General features: G+C 46.0%; 1 protein-coding gene across 1 annotated transcript in view; it reads right to left on the reverse strand.

Annotated features, from left to right (window-relative positions):
- LOC135896910 (papilin-like) overlaps positions 1–20176 on the reverse strand; it is a 62917-nt gene that overhangs the window by 21822 nt on the left and 20919 nt on the right. The window contains exons 8-14 of the mRNA XM_065425412.1: positions 15311–15361; positions 14102–14155; positions 9986–10156; positions 5224–5274; positions 3168–3338; positions 1879–1926; positions 537–710 (exon numbers count right to left, since the gene is read on the reverse strand). Coding sequence (XP_065281484.1) covers positions 537–710; positions 1879–1926; positions 3168–3338; positions 5224–5274; positions 9986–10156; positions 14102–14155; positions 15311–15361 — 720 coding nt within the window. The remainder of the gene's footprint in view (positions 1–536; positions 711–1878; positions 1927–3167; positions 3339–5223; positions 5275–9985; positions 10157–14101; positions 14156–15310; positions 15362–20176) is intronic.

Consider the following 20176-nt stretch of genomic DNA (forward strand, 5'->3'; position numbering starts at 1 on the left):
CGAAAGTTACGAACATTCGCACAAGGTTGGCGAGGACCTAGTTAGGAAGATGCGGTGGCAAGAATTGCGGCACTACGTTCTCGCCCTCCTGCTTTATTTTTAAGTCTAAGGCAACCCCTGCCATCCTCTGTGGGCGAAACTAAATGTTGGGGAAGCTGTATAATTTTGTGTACCTCCTATTGCAAAAGAAACAAGAAAAATGTTCAATCCCGACTTTACGTTTCCAATATTTCCGCCTCTATGCTGAACTTAATTCCGAAAGCGAGCATCCAGCTTAACTTCGTTCTCGCTATGCTGGAATTCACTCACTGCAAATGAGTGGCAACAATCATAAGCAAAATTCTAATACTTTTATTTGACCAAGAGTGGCTCCCCAGGTAGTTACTCACGCGTCAGTTCGCCTGAATCACTACATGCTGTGCGTCTTTTTGGCCAGTCCGAGCGAGTCATGATTTTCCAACACAAAACTTTTAAACATACGTGTCGTACATGCTTGCTTTTTGATCTTTCACATCTTTCTTTTTCGACGTACTTACTGGTGCATACACTCTGGCATTTACGGAGCGTCGGGAAGTTGTTGGCGTTGCCCTGACATCCGCCGTAGATGAACTGTTGGCAGGTGTTTGTTGTGGTGTTGTAGTAGTAGCGGGGGAAGTAGCCGAAGCAAGGGCCAGCCTTCATCGGCAGGTAGCACGTGTCGTTTTTGAGCGCTGAGAGCAAAACAGAAACAAAAAGAGCATTGAGAAAACGAATGGACGAACTGGGCAAGATGGTAATAGATATCAGGCAGACAGGGCACTGTGTTCACGTTGAATAACGTGAAAGGTGCGCCGATGCCCAATTTTCCCAGTCACTCTCGGGACGGTTTGTGCGTACCGCGTTTTTTCCGCACCAACATTATCAAAGGCATCACCATTAACGTGCGCGTAAAACTATTGAAGCATTCTGAATTTTTTTAAGTAGGAAGGCTTCTCGCTATTGCTCTGACAGAGGAGGAAAGATTTTGCGACTGCTGTAACTCGTCTTTGTAATCTTTGGTTTAGCGGTCCTGCACTGGTGTGACATTGTGTTATTTAAGGCGAATAACTGTGTTATTAGTGTGGTATTTAGAGCACTGGCCAGCTGTTGTTTTACAGCGAAGCTGTAAAGGGCTGTTTTCTCCACTATCGTGTCCACGTGTAGATATAAATCCCGAAGACAGTACCATGCCGGGCTGTGCCGCGGTGCAGGTGAAGCAGGCAATAAACTCTCTGTATTATTTTGATGTCGTTAGCCTGAAGGAACTGGTTCTTTCCCCGCAGACAGAGAAACGAAACACACAAGAATACTTCCGAGTTGTTTACGAAGCCGCCTTCTTGTCTGCCTACACACAGAAGGTAAGCCGAATGAGAGGCATAAAACTATGGCTGACTAGGGAGTTACGACCCTGCACTCCTACAACAAACTTCAAATTGCCCAGTGTTACATTTGGATCTGACTGCAGACACAAGTAAAACATCAGAACCAGCATGGCTGGTAGAAGATACTGCATATTGGTAAAATAAGTAGAGTTATCGATATTACCTTAATAAGTGTTGTGTTATAGTCATTTGTGTTAGATTTCGCAGAAAGGGAAGTCACACAAATACTTCGTTGTACGAATGAAGTCAGTCGCGAATCAGGACAACCAAGACAAAAAAGTGAAGAGGCCATTATGGCCGTTAACTGCTCTGCGAAAGAGGTATGAACTGATTTGAGGCGCGAGTAGTAATGCCCACGGGTACTTCTAGACCATACGCCTTCTTTTTAACCGCCTATACGCACCCTTAAGAAAATTGTGCAGTTTAACGACGCGAACCTCTATTTGGCTAAGTTAGAAAATGTTCGCTTTGCACTTACGAGTGGCCAACTGCATGAACCTCTCCGTGACGTTCTCGTATCCGACCTCTGAAAAGCCACAGGTAACGCAATGAATGTCAATGCTAGGCAGGTGCCCTGAGGCCTTTGTGACCAAGGCCAATCTGGTAAATGGAAATTACACCAGAGTAAAACAATGTGAAACCACCAGCACTTCAAGAAAGAAAGCATACCGTGAAATTAGAATTGTTTGCTTATTCGCCTGTGTAGTGATTACAAAATCAGGCAGTATTAAATAATGCTTTAATTGTTGCAGCTGTGTTTGCTTCATCGTAAATTTTCGTTTGAAGTTAAAAGTGATGAGTTGTAATGCCATAATAGCAATGCTTGCTCAATTGCTATTTGCAGTTTTTATTCATGAAATTCGCTTTCCTTCTACACTTACGGACCAATACACTCATCATGACTGAGGAACTGTTGAATACAAACACTTAGAGAAATTTGCATTTCTTAGCATTCGTGTCGAATTTATGTGTTAAAAGTTATCAATGGCGTTTGACCACGTCAATTCACCCGCGTGCTGGGGCCTTTGATGCGAATGAAGGAGTATTCAGAGGACACCTGGATGAGGTCGTCGTAAGAGCTTTGATGAAGTGTTTTGCTATGAGAGACACTTTCCTATAGCACACATTTCCGTAAAATAATAATTTCAATTAGTAGCACGTGTAACTCGGTAGTGCTGCCTTGAGAAGGCGCACATTTTTTCGTAATGTCCTTTTATCGTTTTACACAAATGAGATAACCTTCGGGCCCAGTTATGTAATGAGACGTCCGCTTGGATTTCAGGTTATAGTTTCTTTACTCCGTATCTATCCTAACGAAAAAATTTACAAGGACGTTGCCAAAGCCAACAGCTTTCTTTGGTACTTTTTCTTGTTTTCGTGGCGGGCGGCCGCACTTTCAGCGCCGTAAGGAGGAGGAGAGCGCTGTCAGGGAGGCGCAGGACCCATCGGGATTCGAAAGTATGGCGGCTCTCCCCACACGTAATAGTTATTAAACCAGCGCTTGCAGTACCGATTACGGTAGTAATCGGTAGTGAAAGTGGTTTTCTTGCACTACGAAACAAGGAAATGCAAAGATGTTGCTCAGTGCCAACCTCAGACTTGTTATAAAATGCAGTGGAGAAGGAGAAACGCGCTATAAAGGAGGAAAAAAGGAAAGGAAAGAGTTCTTGCAACGACTACGCCATATCTGCAAGCGTCACCGGATAAAATATACCATAGAAGTGCGTCTATTGACAGCGAAAGAACGACGGCTTGCGTCGCACTTACTGCAGGTCTGCAGGCACTCCTCCAGTTCGGGGAAGTTGTTGCGGTTTCCCTTGCAGCCGCCGTAGATGAAGCGCTCGCAGTACTTGGTCGTCGTGTTGTAGAAGTAGCGAGGAACGTAGGCCCTGCAGGGTCCGACCTTCTTCGGCTCGTAGCACACGGGGTTCGTGGGCTCTGCGCGTGCCATATTGGAAGTCGAACACGTTCGCTCCATATCATTCACATTGATACGCTACAACCGTTACCGGGGCACTAAACGAAAATACACAGCCGCTTTGATAGATAATATACGCACCTTACATTGTTGATAGGTTCGGGTTATTAAAAGACTAATATGAATTCAAGCGGTAAAGCAGGTATCTCAAATGAGGATATCTTTTCCAAGTGACAATTCGTTGCACGCTCTCAGGCGCAGTTTAATTGGGACCGTATAGGCAGGTACATTACTTGCATTTGAACAATGCGTTTTCTTTGCATTGTACTTTGCTGGAGCATTCCCAAGTGTTATAAGTTAGGCATTTATCGTGAACGCACACATACACGCGTCACAGACGGCTGAAGATCATATAGGCGCGCACGCACAAATTAATTACGCTAAATGTTCGTGCCCATCCTTCCCTTGTCCAACTAACGCTGCCTTGCGCATTAGCGGGCGTTTTAACGCGATAGCGTTAAGGAGCTCGTGTCGCAGAAAAGCCGGTGTCGTCGGCGTCGGGTGTCGGTGTCGGCGTCCGCGGCGTTGACCGTGAGCGATAAATCACGGCAGGCACTTCATAAATAAAAAGCAACTTCCAAGATGGGCTGGGTGGGAATCGAACCAGGGTCTCCGGAGTGTGAGACGGAGACGCTACCACTCAGCCACGAGTTTGATGCTTCCACGCGGTACAAACGCGCCTCTAGTGAATGCGGTTTTGCCTTCGAAACGAGCCCTGGAAAGTTATACTGCAGTGTATATCGGTAATTATGAACATGTAACTTACAGAAGTCGCAATTACACGAGTAGCGAAGTGCGTTTCCGCTGCATTTCTTCTGCGCTTTTCTTTCGTCCAATGTGATTTTAGATTAGTGCATGTATGCATGAGATTATTAGTTGCAGAATTTGACATGATGGCAACTGATTATTGAATGCAAACTGCTCGATCACTTATTTATGTGCGGATGGTCAGCTGAATACCAGATTGTTACAAGTCACACCAATTTGAAAAGTGGGAGAACACTTGGAACTCTGCCGATGTTGAAAAATGCTTTTGCGCCCACGAATGGCTGAACATGAATGCGTTATTTCCGCCTCTATTGCTTCACATTGTTGCTAAAATATTCCACTTTGGTTTCCCTTGGGATGCGTTGCTTCCCAAAAAGTAAGTTTTAATGCTATTAAAAAGTGTTCTTCGGCGCAAGAGCACCGAAAACCATTATGTAGCCCATTGCCTGGCACCCCCCCCCCTTCTACATAGACGCACGCCGACGTGAAGAACTACTAAATGACGACGGCAATAATTTGCCCGGTGTGTCTATATAACTTGTAACATATAACTTGCATATATAAAATTGTGATAAAATGAGTCACACGGAGTTTTAGACATCGAGGATACTGATTTAGGGGATGCTATCGCCAGGCAAATAAATGAACTCGGAGAGAGTACGAAATAACGCCGATGGCGTACAAATGAAGAAGCATTATTTGGCGCGCGAAGGTGTTTGGTGGCGCATTTCTAAATTACTTTATCACACATTCTCGTTTATCATACATGGCATACCATGTGATGCACGCGTATGATAGACATGAAGAGGACCTTCTAGAGCAGTGGCACATTCCAGCGCATGCTTGAAGCGAGCGTCACACGTTAGACAGGCTAACGGTAGGCGTATGGGAGTGTGGTATGACAATTCAGCATGTCCCTATCGTGGGATACGATGTGACATGTCTTCCGAATTTCTGCGTTGCTCACGTTCACCGCAAGATAAGCCCCGAAGCGCCTGTTCTTTTTTAATGTTTTTTTTAGAGTTTTGTTCTTACGGCGCGCATGAAATAACCTCCCAGTAGTCAATTCATACGCACCCGGTTCCGACACGAAGTTTATGTCAATGCCAGAAGTCAGGTTGCGGGGCTCTGAAAAAAAAAAAGAAAGGAAAATGTTTCATTCAAACATTGCGCAGTTCAATAAGAGGAGGACAAGGAAAAAGCCCCTTCACTGGGTAAAGCGAGGCTATTTGTTGGTTGCGCATCTTAGGATGCGTTGAGTACAGATGAGTGAGACTTAGCGAATTGTCACGTAAACTGGAGCCATGCAGCTGTGATGTGTAGTCATAAGTGATATTCGCTGCTTTGTTACCGCGCTCTTCCTTCTTCTCGACTTCTATTGTTGTCTATCTGCAAAGCTAGGCATTGCGCACATGTGCTCTTGACAACAGCTTATATATGAGCAACGTTTTTTCGACAGTAAACCAGTTAGTAGTGTCCGCATTGCCGCCCTTCTATGGTGTGGTCAATTGAGTTTACAGCAGTCGGACTCAGTTGTACTAAGCGTATAACAACATGGACCCTTCATTAGCACGTGTGGACATTTTCATTTGGAAAAACTGTGAGAAGCAACAAACGCAATCGTGCACAAGAAAGCGCTTTTGGAAGGACGTTAGGAAATTGAAAGAATGCATTTTTACGCGCCCCTCAGTGAAACGTGAGACTGTACATTGCCTAGCTGTCACTTTGACATCAGGATGCTAGGTCCACATTATGGCAATTCATATGCAGGACGTGGCACGAAGCCAAATCGCTGGTGAATCAAAATCAAAACGCCACAATCCGGCAGATGGAAGATGGAAAACTGAATTAATTAAAAAAATGCGAACAATGAATCACACTACTAAACAATGGAGCGAGACAATGCGTGAACTAGCCTGGAGTGAATACTTAAACGAGGGAAGAACTGTTGAACATCACGAGTCAGTGATGGTGAAGTCTATTTCAGAGTGAAAAACGGGGGTGCCAGAGGACAGATTGCGCTTGCCCGTCTGTCAAGGGTATCAAACATTGAAAGTTTCCGTTAAATATTTGCCGCGTTGATTGCCCAAGAGACCTGGCAAATAATATTCGTGTAATGCGGCTGTTTGGGCTTGGTTCGTACAACATAAGGGTCAATTGCGGCGCAAATATACACAAGGACAGAAGAAACGAGACGACAGACGGTTGGGAGTTGGTTGGAAGTTAGCGCTCGTCTATCGTTTTAGGTTTAGATTTAGGTTATGACTTTATAAAGGGTATTAAATATTGAAAGTTTCCGTTAGATATTTGCCAGGTCTCTTACCTAAGAGGTATTGCAATTCAACATTTGTGTAGTGTTGCTGTTTGGGCTTGTTGGTACAACATACTCGCGAATATACACCAGGACAGATGAAACGAGAGGAGAGCAGGTTGCAAGTTGGTTTGAAGTTAGCACTCGTCTGTCGTCTCGTTTCTTCGGTCCTTGTGTATATCGGCGCTGCAGTTCACCAATATTTTGGCATGTCAGGAGTAAAGGTTCCGCCAGCTTCAGGTGGGCATTTGTAGGTTTTAATGCCTTGAAACAATTGTATCAATTATTTTCGCGTGTTCTATAATTTCAGTCAACTTTGCCAGAGCACCGCAATGTCTGAAACTAATGATGATTAGCCAAGCTAAAGCCTTCTGGAGCGAGCCCAATTTTTGACTCTCAATAACTCCTCAACAAATCCAGTTCTGCCACTCACGAACTTTACAGCTCACTTCAAGTACTATTGTCACAGTGTCACCTCCAGGCTGACGCTATCAGTGCGCGTCCGCTGTTGATCGTGGGTCAATGACAACGCGTGAAGAGGACGTGGGGTTCCAAACACCGAGCGGTTCGTCGAGGAGCAATAAGCTACAAGGCCATGCAAAGAAATATTTATTTTTTCAATTTATTTAACCTACAGGCCCCCTAATGGAACTACATAGGGGTGTAGAAATAAGTTAATTACCTTCTGCACCGAAAAGAAAAAGCGCTAATCAAGCAGGGGAAGCAGGGGTACGCAGGGGAAGCCATCACGCACGTCTTTAATTTTGAATATGTGTGTGACAGAATGATGCAGAATGAACTGCATCATGCAACTGCAGAATGATGTTGGTTGCATCAAGATTATTCGTCGCTGAAAATATTGTTCCGTACACAATTTAAGTTTGCATGTGCCGAAACACTGTAATGTGTTTTCAAGCTTCCAATTTTGATAGAAGAGACATGAGTCCCTCATAGCGACTTGCAGGCCAAACAGTGTAGCAATATTTTTTTTAGACTGTAACAGCAATGCTCAATCTCGTGTAATATATCATACATGCTTACTCTAGAAAAACGTTGTTTCTCAAAAATAACAGGAGTTGCGAAAATTATAGTGGCACATTTATTGTTTTTCACTTTTGTGGCTTCACTTAAATATTCTGCTAATGACGTTTTCTGTCAATTACCAGATTAAGTTTGCTGTGCGGTGGACTCCATCTGGCAAGCAACATTTACTAAAGTTTTCACTGTGTACGAACGAGTAAAATGTTATGAGTTTGTATCCGACAGATCATATCTTCATAGATAAACGCGCTCACTGAACGTATCACAAACGACAAGATGTCCAAACACCACGAGAATCATGCCAGCATCGACTCTACCAGTGAGCATCTAGCCATGCTTTGAGTGGCAGGACAGGCCCGGCAAGCCGCTGTATATTTAAAAAAATATAGGCCAAGTAATTGGATGAAGCATATGAAACCTCTCTGCCCACGCTTATGTAGGTGGTCGAGCTCCACACAAATGTTATTTTAGGATTCTAAAGAAGCGGACAAAACTTATTTCTCTTACAGTAGTTGTGACAAAATTATGACAAAGTGAGAAAGTTATGACAACTACCACAAAGTTATGACAAAGTGGCCTCCTGGACTGAGGAGGCCACCCACCTTTGGGCTCAAGAAGCCTCGTCTAGAGATGAAGTTTATTTCTCTCTCGTCCAATAGACCAGATTTCCTATCATAGCCTTGCAGGGCGAGCATAAGTCGCGCTGCTACTCTCGACGCGACCGGCGCGGCATTCTGGTGAGGTCATGAGATTGGCTTGTTGGGCTAGTTAGCACGTGGTTATGCTAGTAGAATGCCAGAAAACTTCAGATTAGAAAAAATCGAGAGGCAGACATAGACAAGACATAGACATAGCCACCTTCCTGTCTCTTTGTCTATGTCTGCCTCTCAATTTTTTCTAATCTCAAGTTTGCTGGCATTCTGCTAGTATATCCTGCTGAGGGCTGCGGGGTAAGGGCTGCTGAACTGCTTGCTTCGTACGCAGTCTTATCGCATCTGCCGAGCGAAATGCGCAAAGGTTATTCGTCCGAACTGCACTGCGCAGTCGCTGGCCGCGCCAACAATCAGCCGAACAGGAACCTGCCCGTGCAAGAACCCTGCGATTGACGTTCGCGGAGACAAAAAAAGTTTGTGTTTGCCACCCGGGGCAGGTGACTGACAACCGCAAACAGGGGCGCTATAACGTAAAACTATTCCAAACATTTATTTTCAAATTCTGCTATCAGCCCACCGCGATTGGTCAAAAACATTTTTAGCTGCCCCCACTTCACCTGTCTCACACGCGACGTCACGAAAATCCGATAGCTTTTATCTGATATGGTGTGTACACACTGATTATGCATGATTTGACCAAAAAAAGAAAAATAGGTGTTTCCGATACGGTGCCTTTTCGCCAATAGCCCCCGGCTATTGGTCAAAACTATTGGTCAAAAGTTTTTGGGCTGCACCCACTTCACCTGCCTGCACGCGACGTAACAAATCCTCAAAAAGTCACCGCGTCAAAGTGACATGTACGCATAACAGATGCATTAATAAGCTGAACAAAACTGAATTTTTCTTCTGAACAGACGCAGGCTGCTCCGTTCCGAAAGGATTAAAAGATGGCTGCCGCCGATCGCTCAGGCGCTGGGTACTCGCACCTGCCGGAGAGCACGGGATTATTTGCGCGTAATAAAACTTTTTGGGTGGCCGTGTAACGTTTTCGTGAACTTTCGGCACGTTTAAGACCTCATTGTGCGAAATCTTCTTTGCTGAGGATCCGTTTTAACGTTATTATTATGCTTCCGTTGCGTGCAACCGCAATTTTCGACCAGCCACCGCAAGCAAAGTATGTGAAAGCGGACCGATCGCAGAAGCCGGCACCACCTTCTTCACCGGTTATCGACTTTCAGTACAGTGGTTCGGCTCTATGGAATCCATCCCTACTCGAGCGTGCTCCTTGCCTCTTGTCCGCATTGTTAGATAAGGCAAGCCGCTCAGTGTAGGCAATGCTATCTGTTTTTAAAGCAAACAAAAGTTACCTCCTATGAACGAGGAGAGCGTTTGATTGGTCTGTTCAGACAACCCTGCGGATGACCGCCCGGAGCGTGCGTCAGCGGTTACGCAAATTTGACGTCAGAACATTGGAGTAAAAACATTGGAATAGTTTTATGTTATAGGCCCCCAGGCTGCGCTCCGCTGCAGCCCGTGCCGTTTCCACAGCTCTCACCATCATCATCACCGTAACAGAAACGTTGCGGCTGCCTAGAAACACTGAAAATTCTGGTCAAGAAATCAGTGGCGTTACAATAAAGCAAGGACTGTTTTTTTCAGCAAAAAGGAAAAAGAAAGAAAGAAAGAAATGAAGCGTATATCTACGCTGAAAGAATCTGTTGTTCCGTTCAAAATAACTTTTGCTGTCGTAAAAATATAAGGTCCCGGTTTCTCGTAGTTTTTTTACAGAGTTACATTTTACACTGTGCGCAATAGTTTCGTGCCGTTGCCTTACTGCAAGTCCGTCTGCACTCCTGCACGGTGGGGAAGTTGTTGTCGTTGCCTTGGCATCCTCCGTAGATGAACTTCTCGCACCGCTTGGTGACGTTGTTGTAGTAGTAGCGAGGGATGTAGGCAAGGCACGGCCCGGGATCCTTCGGCAGGTGGCACACGTCGTTCGAAGGCACTGCGTTAAGGCAGAGATTTGCCACAATATTCGCTGACCCCCGTTTACAAAAAAAGAAAAAACGACGGACGCCTCCACTCATTGTAAGAGCAAAGTTCCGCCACACCTGACGCTGGGCATAGTTTTCGCGGTGGCCGGCCACTGGCAAAGAGCGCTTATAGCAACGAAATGCTGGCGTTTCATGGAGTCGCTGAACCATTGCCTAATCTCGAAAGTGTTCGCTGGGCGGCTTCCTAAATCGTAATGGGTTGTGTTATTAGCGCATGTGCCGGAGGCGTGCGCAATAGATGGCATAGGAATAATTGCACGCTTCAGTGTTGCCATAAATGCATGTCGCTGAACTGGGACAAAAAGGTCGCCAAATTTCGCATGAATGTCACTAAAATTGTGTCGAAAACGAAAAACAAAAATATGGATAATCTCATTTTTTAGCCCTAAAATTTAGCCACTTGGTCCTCGTTATCCTTGCAAACTTTGTAGTTCGTGCCGCTTGTATGCTTGTAGGCATTATGTTACTAACACGGTGACGGCAATCATGTAATCTTCATGTAGGTCAAATAATGCGATTCCGCCGGCAGATCCGCCCTAAAGCTTCATGCAGTTCTTACTAGTGCATACAAAACTCATGAGTAGCGGAAGCGGCGCGTTCTTTTTCGCGTCAACGGGCCCAGCCACTCCAATGTGTAGGCCTTTCTGTACATTCGGTTTTTGTGATTAGGCACGTGCTGCCTTTGATATCCTACCATGCACTTTAATGAAATTGACTTTGTAAATGTATTTACGGTTGCGATTGCGAACATCACGCGTTCGGACGTAATCATTGACACCGCAGATCGTGCAGCGTTTAGATTCATACAAATTCGTTTTGGGAAAAGTAAATGAAGAAAGCATCACTTTCAGCACAATGGGAAGCTAGCACGCTGTGAAGCCCAAGCGCGATGTGAACAGCGAAGGAAACTGTTGCTTCATCATTGCCACAGCCTACGCGCCGAACAGGCGCGTTGGCTCGCTCACATGTAGTTTGTGAATAATAAATCACATCCACTAAAACCCTTTTTTAACGCACTTTCTTACCTTCGAAGTAGCTAAAATGTCGCGAATCGTTCTGTCACGTCAGGCAAGAAAGTCGCCGGGCACCAAATAGAGGAGTTAGTCGCTAATCAGGCAATAAAGTCGCTAAATGTAGCGACAAAATGTCTGAAATAGCAACAGTGGACGCGTCACAGCGACACATGCGAAGTTGGCAATAAGGTTGTTTTGCGCGTACTTGAACCTTACTTAAATATGAGCTTCAACGTCGAGGTTGTGGATCAGAAACATCAACACTGAAAATGTTGGGCCGGATTCACGGAGATCTTGTTTCGTAAGTGCGAGCTGCTGTTGGTTGGCCGCCTTCGTTATATATTGATATGTCCAGCATCGGAAATGGCTAGAAGTCTTTCTTACGAACTATTCTGGCGTAAGCGATCTTTGCCAATACAGGAGCTGATGATTTATTGCGCTCGCGAGTACTCACGAGCAGGACTGAATTCTGCGTTACTGGCGCACGGAGGTATTTTCTTCGTTCGTACACATGTTTTTTTTTTCTGCGCGTCTTTCCTAATCTTTAACAGACATGCCGACAGCTATTACGCAACACCTGTTCTTTCATTAGGCGCACCTAAACAAGGACGGTTAAGATTCCTGCATAGCTGCTTTTCAATACTTCTTTTCATTTCTAGGCTAGGGAACAAAGATATTGCGCGTATTTAAACGATAGCTCCCGAGTTTTTTTTATTTATTGACGCTGAATATCCTATAAAGCAACGTTTCGTACCTGCAAAATTTAATATTTAAATTAGTTGTTTCCATTTCACAGGCAACTTGAGAATGTCCTTACTGGACAACGCAACATGTTATCCATGGACGATTGTGAAGCGTCAGCTACCATTGTCTAGTAAAAGAGAAGGGCGACATTACATTAAACATTATATTTCCTTGAGATACGAGAGGGCATCAAAGCTTGTGGCCGTTAAAAATGGTGTTAAGGGAATTGTTGAATGGGACAGCAAAAGAAACTTACGCATAAAAACGGGCGAAGTCACGTCTCCAGTGCCCCGTACATGTTTTAAGCGAAGTATAAATCGGTATCTTTTATATTAAAACGAAATTCAGAGCTCTTCCACTATATGAAGATGGAACACCAGCGAAGCTGTTTAGCGCACGACACAGAGGTTACCCGCAATATTGAACAGAGGCTCGAAGATCTTTATTGTCCCAATCTGTGGCCATCGTGGCGATAATGGTACGCGCACACATTGGCGTATCACCTCTGTTATTCAATGTGTCCGTCACCGAAGATTATGAATGGTTCATACCCCATCAAGTAATGGCCCATACCCCCGTAAATGCGGCCTCCCCATTACGACGACAGAAGTTAAATTCTGCGCTGGAATGATCAACGCCAACGGAGCCCGCTGTGGAAGACGACAACGACGAACGCGGGAGATGTGGGACTAGCGCGTTTGAGCGGTTGGCACCGAGAATGTTTAACGCGATAGCGTTAAGGGCCTCGTGTCGCAAAAAAACCGGCGTCCGCGTCCAGCGCTGAGCATCGCTTCGGGAAAAAGAATTTCGAAGCCAATTCCGAACCACGCATACCCAACCACTCTACTACCATCGTAGTCGCTCATACCTTGTCTTTCATTCTTTACAAGGGGTTTCCTCAGAATTTCGGAAACGACAGCTAACAAACAAATGTAATGAAAAAAAAAACGACACCGCTTATGTGTTATGTTAGCTCTTCTCAGAGTGAAATATTAATATTGCGAAACAATAACACGAGATTGCCCCACGCAGAGGCCCCGTTTCTACAAGAAAGCCTGCCTTCGTGCAAAGCTTTAGCCGCCAGCGTTTCCCGGTAAACGTCACAGTTACAGAAGCTGCAGTTGCCGGGAAGCATGACAAGCAGTCAGGGGTCTTTGAATGCTGTCGCGTTCCACTCTTAAAGGCGAAGCTGAAGCGTCCTCAAAATTTTTTAACAGTTCTTTTTGAAAAAGAAGTGCAAAGCTTTTTTTTTTCACAAACAGCTGTTCTTACCCTTTTGCCTGGGACCTCGTTGGGACCCACATGTGACAAGGGTAGTTCAAGGGCGCATTATATGTCCCTTAGCCTACAGGAGTATGTGCCATTGCACTTGGAGCCTTTCTGCACTATCACCAGGATCGGCACACATGATGATTTGTTTTTGTCAACACCTCGTACTCATGTTTTTTCCAGATCCTGGCCATCGACCGCTTCGCTGTTAAACATTGGAATCTAGATGAAGCAATATTAATTAAGTGGACATGTCATAGGTTTATTACATTCGTGTAAAACTGAGGGACCATTGTGGGGATTCGCATTCGGTAGGATGCAAATAGAAGACCTCCACCCGCTGCATGTTATTGTACTGTTGAGCGTTTTATTGTCGTAATTTACGATTCATTCTTTTATCGGCTTTTTTTTTCAATAATATATATATGCATATATAATATATATGTTTTTGTTACTAAAATAAATGGTGAACATCGAATTGTGTTTTGGTGTTAGAAGCTTTGTTTGGTACAGCCATATACTGCGCGCTGTAACAAACTCTTTCTGCTAAAAAACTTTTGTCACGGAAATTTAACCTTTCTCCGATGTGTAAAGATATAAGGGTTCTCTGTATCCTCACTGACGGCCGGTCTGCTTTCTGTATAAAACATCCCTCCAAATACGTACCCCTACAATTGTAAAAAGAAATAGAAATCGGTAGTCTGATGGACATTTGTGACACTCATTTTTATGTAGGGTGAAACTTTTTTATTCGAACAGTTTACATCACACCATGCCCAGACATTTGTTCAGCATAGGAGTTTCCCGAAAAACTTGAAACGATTGGTGACTGTTTCTTACAGAAAATTATTCTATGATGGGCTCACTTACCATCCTCCCACAGCAGTTCTGGGACAGAGAAGATGCCCTCAACTTCAGTCGTATCTGCGAAAGGAAGCAAACTTCAAACAAAGAACTTAATTTCCTTGTTTCAAGCTGAGCTATAACCCAATGTTAGCCTGTGCCTTAATACTCTAAAAAGCGTTTTTAAGGAGTCTTATATTCGAAAAAAAGGTAGCCATGAAGCACATTTATTAAAAGCATGCAGTGCAGTCAAACAGACTGCCGTCCATCCCTGGCAGATGACTGAAAAATACTTAACGTTTACAAAATCAGAATAATCACGTTCTCCACGAGCGAACGGTCCCACAGAAGCGCACAAGAGAGCGAGAACAAAGAAATAAAATTTATCACTAGTCGGGCCTTTCATGCTTTTCATAGATAATCTGCGTTCGGCGCCAAAAAGTAACATCACGAATCGGGATTTTCACTGCCACTCACGAAAAATTAAAAGCAATTTAGATTCATATCCGCTATTACAAGCGAACGAACAGTGCAGAGGGATAGTCCCATTCTAGTGCAGGTTCTACTTCAAGCACATAGAACCACTAATATGTTTATCTCCATTATTATTACTGTTGTCATTAATTTTTTAATCGGTACACTGCAGTAGTAGATAATTCCAATCGGCTAAAGTACCAACGCTTGTACGGCGCACTGGAGACCGTTGAATTGAGCTCAGAAACCCGGATTTTAGGTGCGGCAAGTAATTCAGCCTGGAAACAATGCTTCTCTATTGGGCATAGTTGTGAAATTTCGCCCTTATTCGAAAGGTCCCAAGGCAATAGCCTTAAAACGGCTTCTGCAGAACTGATTTGCCAAGTCAATTGTAGTTGAACGCTTGTTCTGGTACACTTTACGGAAACATAGCTGTCAAGCTTTCAGACCTTCAGAGTGGAACGACCCACTGTCACCCGTGGCGGTACCGTCGCACGTGAAAATAAACGGTGGCCTTGCCAGAACGTACATGCATGTGAGCGAGTGGACTCGAACACACACTCGGAAATTGGGTTTATCAAAATGTGACCCACTTATGAAAAAAAAGAATCAACCCAATAAAGCACAATGACAAAAACAATGCTTAATTTGTATGACCGTCTTCGGGACACGTAAGGACCTCATAAATAAATGGAATGATGGGTTAAGCAGCATTGAAATAACTCAAGTTGATTTTTTAAGGAGCGTACAAGTTGAACTCACTGTAGGACTCTGCCAGCTGCCGGGATGCCATCACGTATCCTTCGACCAGCTCTGCGGAAGGACACAATTCATAGGGAATGTGAGCTTTGAGAGCAAAGTTGCTTTTTGCTGTTGTCCCCGTAATTCTAAAAATTTCAGGGCATATTTCAGAGACCCAGTAATTACACTTGTCCGTCTCCTTCAGAAGCGTACGTCTCTGCACTGACGCACTGGTTCCGGCATTTATTTATTTATTTATTTATTTATTTATTTATTTATTTATTTAGTTTGTAGTGGGTAATATGCATGTGGCACTGTGCGGACTGCCACCGCCGCAGCGCGAGACCCTGTCTCGGGTTGCTGATGTGAAGGGCTGGGACTCGTGATCAAGAGCTTCCTGTGAACGGGCTGCCATAAACCCCATTTCATTTGGTGGAGCTGCTGGGTAACCTCGGAAACTGAAAGTGCGAAGCCGGGCGCTACCGACTGCTGCGACCATGCCTGACGAAACCACCCAGGAAGATGCCCTACAGCCTCCGGCAGTCATCGTTTATGGTGTGTTGCGCCAGCGTGATCCTGCCATCTTTAGCGGCACTGATGATCATGACGTGGAGGATCGGTTGTCATCTTACGAACGGGTGAGCCAGCATAACAAGTGGGTCGATATCACCAAGTTGCACAACGCGCTGTTTTGCTTAACCGGCGTCGCGAACCTCTGCTTCCGAATCCACGAACACGATTTCAGAACAAGGAGCGCATTCAAGACAAGTTTCGCAGAAGTGTTCGGGCACCCCTCTGTGCGCAAGCTTCGTGCCGAACAACGCTTACGGCGGCGTGCGCAACATCACGAGGAAAATTTCACAAGTTACATCGAATATGTCATTGACCTGTGTAAGCTGGTGATTTCCTCAATGGCACAACAGGACAAGATAAAACACATTATGAAAGTCATTGGTGAGGACGCCTTTCAGATGTTGTTAGCAAAGGATCCGCGTACCGTGGCCGAAGTTATCAATTTGTGCCAAAGTTTTGACGAGCTGCGGAAACAACGCATCTTAGCTCGGCGCCCACAGCCTGTGGATGATTCGTTAGCAGCATTTGTTATTGGCGACAACCACACATCTTTGCTGACGCAAATAAAAGAATTTGTGCGCGAAGAGGTCACGCGACAGCTCTCGATTTTGCCGGCCACGGAGAAGCCTTCTCAATATTTGGCTACAGCGATCCGACAGGTAATTCAAGAGCAAGTGACCGAAGCTTTTCCACCTCCGTGTGAGCCGGCTCCCGTGGCCGCGCCTCTGAAGCCGTTGTACGGGCGCCTCTCACGCAGGTGTTCTCTCCTCCGCCTTCGCCTCGCCAGTCGGCGGCTCCCTTTTTCAGTGCACAGCAGCAGGGTACAAATCCTTGGCGCACTGCTGACAACCGCCCAATATGCTATTGTCTGTGGTACCCCGGTACATGTAGCGCGCTTCTGCCGCTGGCGCTTTCCGGCCTTCGTGGGCACCCCTCGACCACCCAGCCCCGGCTTCCGACCATTCTGTATACGTCAAGGACGACCACCTGAAGTCAACGCTGCTGGTGACATACTGGCACCGCAGTCACGGCTCTACGGTACTCGCCGCTCGCCTTCCCCTTGTCGGCGCTCACTCTCACCCATGCGTCGTAGGCCCAGTGCCAGTACTACTGAGGCGGAAAACGGATTTCCGCAGTTCCTGAGGCACGAACTGCGTCATCGTCGGAACATCAAAGTCCTCATTTTTCCCCTACTAAAGTTATTGAAGAATGCGTTGGTGGCATCAGATCGCTTGCGGTCGTCGATAAAGGGGCTGCTGTATCCTTGATTAGTGAGAAGCATTGTCGTGCATTACGGCAAGTGACCATGATGCCTTCGGTACCATAGGTTAGAACAGCCAGTGCACAACAAGTTCAGCCAGTCGCTATGTACACTGCGAGGGCGCTGATTCGAGACATTTCGTATTCGATTGATTTCTTTGAGTTAACTTGTTGCTCCCACGATGTGATTCTCGGTTGGGATTTTCTGTCGCGCCATCGTGCCGTCATTGACTGTGCACGTGCTGAGATTCAGTTCTCCGTTCTGTGCAATTTGCCATCTCACGACTATCAATTTCGTGATATTAGCTGGATCTGTGTAGCTTCAGATACTGACCTTCCTCCTCACAGTGCTGCATTTGTCCCTCTTTCATGCGCATCGCTTGCCGAAGCGACGCTCATCTTTCCACCCGCTGCCTTCTTCATTTGCCGCAAGCCTATATTGCTTCCTTTCGCCCTCCTCACGGTTCGCCATGGTGCTGCAGAAATACTGATTTCTAACCCAAATTCGTACACTTTGCTTTGCACTGTGGCGAGACTATTGGTACCATCCAGACCGTGGACGCTGACGTTATTGTGCATTTCCCTGTTCCCGACGACGTGGATACTGCCAACGTAACAGCACTGACACCCCATGTGCAACTAACCTAGCATCACCGGATATATTTTGTCGCTCTATTGTCGATGACCTCGAGCCGACACAACGTGAGCGGCTAATTACTGTTAAATGACTTTCACGCTTCTTTCGACTGGAACCAAGCATCATTAGGCCACACAAGTACCATCTCTCACCACATTGATACGGGACATCGCGAACCATTACGCCAGCGTCCATACCGCGTCTCATCCACCGAGCGTCGTGTTATCACCGAGCAAGTTGAAGACATGCTTGAACGTCGTGTTATCAAGCCATCCTGCAGCCCTTTGTCGTCTCCAGTAGTACTTATTAAGGAAACGAAAAGATGGCTCGATTCGTTTCTGTGTGGACTATCGTCGCCTCAACAAGATTACACGAAAAGATGTCTATCCTCTACCGCGCATAGATGACGCCCTGGATTGTCTACATGGTGCCGAATCCTTTTCTTCTTTGGACTTGCGATCGGGCAACTGGCAAGTGCCAGTGGATGAATGCGACCTCTCGAAGACAGCTTTCATTACGCCTGATGGCCTGTATGAGTTTACAGTAATGCCCTTCGGCCTCGGCAATGCGCCCGCGACATTAGAAAGGATGATGGAGAGTATTCCGACACATATTTCACAGTATTGTGAAATAAATAAATAAAAAATAAATATTCTGCGAGGCCTCAAATGGAAGACTTGCTTGTGTTATTTATACGACATGGTAGTTTTCTCCCCTGATTTCCCCACTTAACTCTCTCGTCTACACGAAGTCCTTACTTGCCTCGCCAACGCCGGCCTTCAACTTGAAGAACTGCCGCTTCGGAGCCCACCAGCTGACCATACTTGGCCATGTCGTTTCCAAAGACGGCGTCGTTCACGACGCTCAAAAACTTCGTGCTGTCGCAGAATTGCCGCGGCCGACTACAGTGAAAGAGCTCCGATGTATTTTCGGTCTTTTCTCTTATTTTCGACGCTTTGTGCGCTATTTTGCCTGCATCATCGCTCCCCTGACGAAGCTCTTGGCTGGCCCTGGTGACCTTTGCGATTGGTCTCCGGCATGTGACCGAGCCTTCACTAATTTGCGTCGTCTGCTTACCTCACCGCCTGTTATACGCCACTACGACCTGAGTGCACCGAAGTTCATGTGGACGCCAGCGGCGTTGGTCTTGGAGTGGTCCTTGCTCAACGCAAGCCTGACTTTCCGCAATATGTGGTTGCATATGCAAGTCGTGCTCTCACGAAGGCAGAATCCAATTATTCTGCCACAGAGAAAGAATGTTTTGCTATAGTTTGGGCCTTACACAAATTTTGCCCTTACTTATTTGGCCGTCCGTTCGACGTTGTGAAAGACAACCACGCGCTCTGCTGGCTTGCGTCACTGAAAGACCTGTTGGGGCATCTTGGACGTTGGGCTCTTTGGCTCCAAGAATTTGACATTCGCGTCATCTATCGGTCCGGGCGTCAACATCCCGATGCAGATGCGCTCTCTCGATCGCCCATGCGATGCGACGAAATGCCACCCTCATCCATAGAGTGCCCGGTTGCTATGCTTGCTGTTACTGACATGCCGTCAGACCAGAGAAAAGATCCGTGTATTGTGCCGCTCATTGACATTCTTCACGGTTCTTCAACGGCTACATGCCCTCGAGCCCTTCACCGCCAAGCCACGCATCTTGTGCTACGGGACGCCATCTTGTACCGCCGAAACTATCAGCCAGACGGTCGCAAATGGCTGCTAGTCATCCCTCGCCATTTGCGTTCCGACATATGCACGTATTTCCACGCCGATCCACAACAAGCTCATGCTGGCGTCCTGAAAACCTACGAGCGGCTCCGCCAAGGATACTACTGGCGCGGCATGTATTCTTATGTCCGCAAATACATTCGGTCATGTGCAGCCTGTCAGCGACGCTAGACATCTGCTCATACGACAGGCCCGCTGCAACCTTCACCGCGTCCTGCACGTCCATTTGATCGGGTTGGCATTGACCTTTATGGGCCTCTTCCATGCACTACTAACGGAAATCGTTGGATAATTGTCGCAGTAGACCACCTCTCAAGATATGCCGAAACTGCTGCACTTGTTTCGGCTGCTGCTCGCGACGTCGCCGCATTCATCTTACGGCATTTCATCTTACGGCACGGCGCACCGTGAGAACTGCTCAGTGACCGAGGACGTGTGTTCTTGTCGGAAGTTATTAAAGAGCTACTCGCCGCGTGCCGCACTATTCACCGCACCACTAAGGTGTATCACCCACAGACTAATAGTCTCACGGAACGATTCAACCGCACTCTTAGTGACATGTGCACCATATATGTTGAGCCTGATCTTTCCAATTGGGACGATGTCCTCCCTTTTGTGACGTGCGCATATAATACCGCCATTTAAGCTACCACATGCTTCTCATCATTTTTCCTTCTTTATGGACGTGAACC

The sequence above is a fragment of the Dermacentor albipictus genome, chromosome 7 (assembly GCF_038994185.2).
Source record: "Dermacentor albipictus isolate Rhodes 1998 colony chromosome 7, USDA_Dalb.pri_finalv2, whole genome shotgun sequence".
Lineage (NCBI taxonomy): Eukaryota > Metazoa > Arthropoda > Arachnida > Ixodida > Ixodidae > Dermacentor > Dermacentor albipictus.